Below are 4,904 nucleotides of genomic sequence, written 5' to 3' on the forward strand. Positions count from 1 at the left end.
TTTTGAACTTTTATCATATTAAAATTAAAAATGTGGAAGGAAAATGCCAAAAAACGAGGTAAAAAAAAATGACAAGTAAAAAAATCTTATGATGTTGGTCTATGTCTAAGCAAAATGCTCCATTTATTTATTGCTGATAATGATGCCGTGGACATGACATGGACCCTAAGCCTTGCCCAACAGACAAAACTTCTGGCTTACTATGGTTTACATGTTTTTCAGAAGACACTGGAAATAATTGAATAGCCTTGGGGCATGCTTATGCCGTTTTCTGGGCTTCTATTGATGCTATGGATGTTTCGTATTTCTGTGTTCAGTTTCACCTTTTGCCATTTGTACTCTAAATTATCTATTGTAATTCCACGCGTGCCCCCCAACCCCAAGCTGTAAAAATATAAACAATGAAAAATATTAGTAGGAAGAATTTGTATTACAAGGTATAACATGATCATACAGAAAATGCAGTAATTTGTAGGGTAAAATTTTGACGAATCATCTTGATCATTTAAGTTGTAGCCCGAGCCCATAATCATTACTTAATCCATGTTTGTAGTGACCTCTCTCCACCGGTGACTTTTGAGTCTAGCGAGTGGTGATGTAAGCTTCGGCAAATGAGGTTTTCAAAGATCTTTAGATATTTCATATGTACATGCTACTGTAAATTAAGACTGTCATAGACTCTGTCTAGTATTGAAATCTAAAAGAACTTTTAGTTAAAAAAGTTCATTTTCACCGCAATCATAGCGTCAAACAGAGTGACAATTCCAAGTTTTGCAGTAAAAAAAATATAATTTTGCAAACCTCACACAGATATGCGTATTTGCAGTTTAAAAGCACTTTTTTAAAAAAATAAAATTATATTTTTATCGTTAAACTTTTATTAATTTATATACATTTCAGTACATCAATAACGCTTTTTCACAATATCAACAATACGTTTCACAGTAATATTTAAAATTTTTTAATCACATTTTTTAACCGTACTTTTAAAGACATTTTACTTGCATTAAATTTTCTTAATTTTCTTAACCGCGAGAGCCACAACATCAATGCTAAGTTAGGACTTGAAGGAAACTTAAAAAACATTACAATCATAGGTATATCTCGATTCTCATCTTCCTATTTCATAGAAGAACAGCTTGATGGTCATGTATTACTCAAAGACGCTTCCCCATGCTCCTACTTGGTCTCAAATAGAGAAATGACAGATTCCATAACATAGGGGTCGGGGCCTTGTCGAATTGCTGTAGGAGAACCCACACAAGAGAACTCATTCCTATGACTCTTGTGAATAAGAGTCAAAGTATTTCTTATTGTAGATTCAAATATCAAGAAGTTTGACAGTGCTGGACAATCTGAACATTTTATGTATTCAGAGAAGAAAAATGTGTGGGCAAGTATCATGGCTCTCATGGTGCAATATTAATAATTTTGCTCTTAACAGGGAAATGAGAAAAACAAGGAATTGCCAAGAACAAAAGCAACTCAATGCCATTTAGAAGTCAAATTATCTGCTGAAGAATATTCTATTTATGACATCAACAGGCAATGCATATGCTGGATCAATGGCTTTCAATCCTGGATACTCGAGAAGTGAGAGTCCTACAGCAATAACAAGCATGAACAGAGTTATGCATGCGAAATTCATAAAAATAATTAAAGCATAATCAGGGAATATGGCAGTAGATAAACAACAAAAGTACCATCAGAAAGAGCAGAATGTCAAGAGTTCACTACACAGTTCAACGGATCACCTTGACAAGAGGGGGAGGGGGAGAGGGGGAGGGGGGGTGGCCTGGAACCATCGTGCATGGTTATGTAGGATAACGTGCAATCCTAGATGCCCTCTACACCCACCCACCGTAACAAAAAAAAAATTCAACAAAAATACTGATAGATAGAAAAACATGCTGTTTTTTTTTTTTTTTTTTTAATATGGAATGAGTTTCAAGTCTAAAATAGATTCCTACATGATCTGACAACCTCAACTATCATTAAAAAAAAAAAGAGAAAAAAGCAGCTGTTACATACCAGCAACTCCAAAATATGTATGGAAGACATCAACAGCATCATCTGGTCTATCTGAAATACCACCATTTTCCACATCCTGACAGTTCAAGATGAACTTAACAAGCTTTTCTTTGTCAATCCAGTGAACTCTGTCAATCATGATCAAGCTAGTAAGAACCCACCACGAGTAGCAAACCTAAAAGGATTCAACAACATCACAGTGAGAAGAGGCTAGAAGAATATTACTATAGCGCACAAGGTTCTGTTTGAACTTCAAAAAAAATACCCACATCAGGAAGCTTCTCAGGGCGGCCATTAAGACCTCCAGATTTCACTTGCCGCTCACATAACCACCACCCAAGAAGGTCCTTATCAACATGATGCAGAGATCCCGTTATAGCAAGAGCACCCACACAACAGAAAACTGCAGTTATCATGCACGGAGTAAAATGAGACTCGCATTTCAACAAAGATTGTCATTCTTATTAGCAGTGCTTTAATTTAAGCTCATGGATAAATGAACCTAAACCTAAGAAATTAGCAATCCTCAACATGAATATGAAAGTAAGAATGTACACAGTCATATCGGCCATGGAATTAACATACTTTGCCCTGCATGAGACTCCCCACCAGGTGTGCATCCAAAGCCACCATCCAGGTTTTTGCAACTCAAAATATAGTTAACAGCTTTCTCAACATTGATTCTATCCAGACATCGTAATATTGAAAGGCAACAGATGGCAATATAAGAAAACCTAAACCAAGAAAATGAATTTGGTGAAAGAGGATTTACATCTAAAAATACTAAATCAGAAAACAAACTATATGCAGATATAACATAAGATCCAGGAAGAACATATACCGTGTATCCACCTCACCCCATATATCCCCTGAAAAGGATCCATCTTCATTTTGCAGCCCAGTAATATCTAACTTAGAGATATAAGTAAAACATGAAGAACCTGAAGGCAGTTTACATTTAAACAGCCAACCGTAATGAGTCAACTAAATAACGAACATCATAAATTATAGCTATGCAAATTGTTGTAAAACAACTCTAGAAACTGGATAATCATCATGGAACAATAGAAACTCTCCAGTGAAGAGCAAATAATTTCAATATATGAAAGGATACAAGTTGCAACCTTATCAATGTCAAGAACATCTAGCTTGTTGAAAAGGGCCAGCACTTGCACAGCGCTGACAGTATACAGTATATGTGGGTCATGCCCGATATTACCAGAAAAACCACCTGTATGAGAAAGTATCATCAAACTTCTTTAATATTATGATTCAATTAACTTAAATCTAGACTTTTCTTTTACTTACACTAATAATACTAACAATTAAACAATAAAAAACTAAGCTTTAAGATATACCAGATTCATGTTGGCATTTCATAATCCATGAAATAACTTCATCTGCATCAACAGTATCGAGCTTCCCCAGAAGATCCAAGGTTGTTAATCCCCAATATGCCCCATTCATTCTTAGATGGTCCATCACCACCGATTCAAAACTATCCTTTCTCTAACAATAACAAACCCCAAAATAATCAACTTCAGATAAACTCAAAATAAAACCTAGGATAAAAATTGCGCTTGAAAATGTAAAACAAAAACTAAAAATCAATGAGTTCGAAACTTACCTTTTCAACAGATAAAATGTACTGAACATGTTTGTCAACCGCCAGCTCTCCCATCTGTCATCCATTTTCCACATCAATTTACACAATATTAAACAAAATTTAAAATCAAAACCCAATGAAGATGCAGTTAAAAGTTAACAAGCTTGTAAACAAAAAATCGAGAGAGTAGAAGGATCAACCTTTGATCTAATAGTAACAATTTTTATTACTATTACTCGATATGCTTGATGCCAAAATTGTTACCCATTTGTTAAGTAATAGTAATAAAAGAAAAAGTGAAATCAAACTTAGTCCTAAACTTCATCCAGAATACAATTAATCTTTAAAAGTTTTTTATTCTTTTTTTTTTCCTAGAGAAAACCAAGGGAAGAATATTGAAAACAATAATCGAAGACTTCACTACCTGAAAAAAGCAATCTTGAGAGGAAGAAGATAAGAGAGTTAGTATGAGAGAGGAAGATGAGGGTGGCTCGATAGGAGGAGAGAGAGGAGGAAAAGAAAGAAGGAGATAGGGGAAGCCAAGGGTAGAAACGTCGACACTGCCCGTGATCGGAGAGGCAGGAAGTAAATGCGTGGAGTCAATAGAGAGAGGGGATGGGGCGGCTGGATGAGAGGGAATGAATTGAGGAAGAAGCAAACGAAAAGCTTCTACACGTTTAGTTTTCAACCAAACGACACTGTTTGGCAATGCGAAAGTAACGAAAAAAATGAAAAAAAAAAATTGGAAGGAAAGAGGAAAAGAGAAGTGGGCCAATAGCCGAATGATCCCAAGTTTTTTTGGGCCCAATCTAAATTCTTAAGTGAAGGCCCATTTTCTAAATAAAACAAGGCCTAGGAACAAAGCTCATCTAATTAAAATCGGTGTTTTTATTTGCAAGATATAGCTTTTAATTTTTTTTATTTCATTATTATTTATTTATTTATGCTGATAATTAAAATTAAGAAATTAAGAAAAAAATGTTATATCATAGATTCGTGGGAATTGAGAAACAAGGTTGCAACTTGCATTCTTTCATATATCCTTTCTTTCATTTTTTTTTTTTATACTTTCTTTCAAATTAAAAATTAATAAATGAAATATACTATCTTTCTTATCCTTGCTTCTTCAAATGCCTATAAATGTCTAATTTTTTTTTTAACTTTTTGATAAAAATAGTATTTTACAAAAGTGAACAACTCAACATATAAATATTTCTTATCTATAATGTTTTATATAATATGTTTGATTATATTTTATATCAAGGGT

The 4,904-nt window shown here is 34.1% G+C and overlaps 1 protein-coding gene across 1 annotated transcript; it reads right to left on the minus strand.

The window, feature by feature from the left end:
* Positions 1-1,263: 1,263 nt before the first annotated feature.
* On the minus strand, positions 1,264-4,350 carry RGTB1 (RAB geranylgeranyl transferase beta subunit 1). The gene is made up of 9 exons (XM_022886969.2): positions 4,062-4,350; positions 3,659-3,712; positions 3,390-3,540; positions 3,146-3,262; positions 2,873-2,939; positions 2,617-2,765; positions 2,301-2,434; positions 2,032-2,206; positions 1,264-1,602 (listed from the first exon to the last, which is right to left on the minus strand). The coding sequence occupies exons 2-9, from the start codon at positions 3,710-3,712 to the stop codon at positions 1,508-1,510; spliced, it is 942 nt and encodes a 313-aa protein (XP_022742704.1). The 5' UTR covers positions 4,062-4,350; the 3' UTR covers positions 1,264-1,507.
* Between the last annotated feature and the right edge of the window lie 554 nt (positions 4,351-4,904).

The sequence above is a fragment of the Durio zibethinus genome, chromosome 16, assembly GCF_047325235.1.
Source record: "Durio zibethinus cultivar Kanyao isolate XHJ-2024 chromosome 16, ASM4732523v1, whole genome shotgun sequence".
NCBI lineage: Eukaryota > Viridiplantae > Streptophyta > Magnoliopsida > Malvales > Malvaceae > Durio > Durio zibethinus.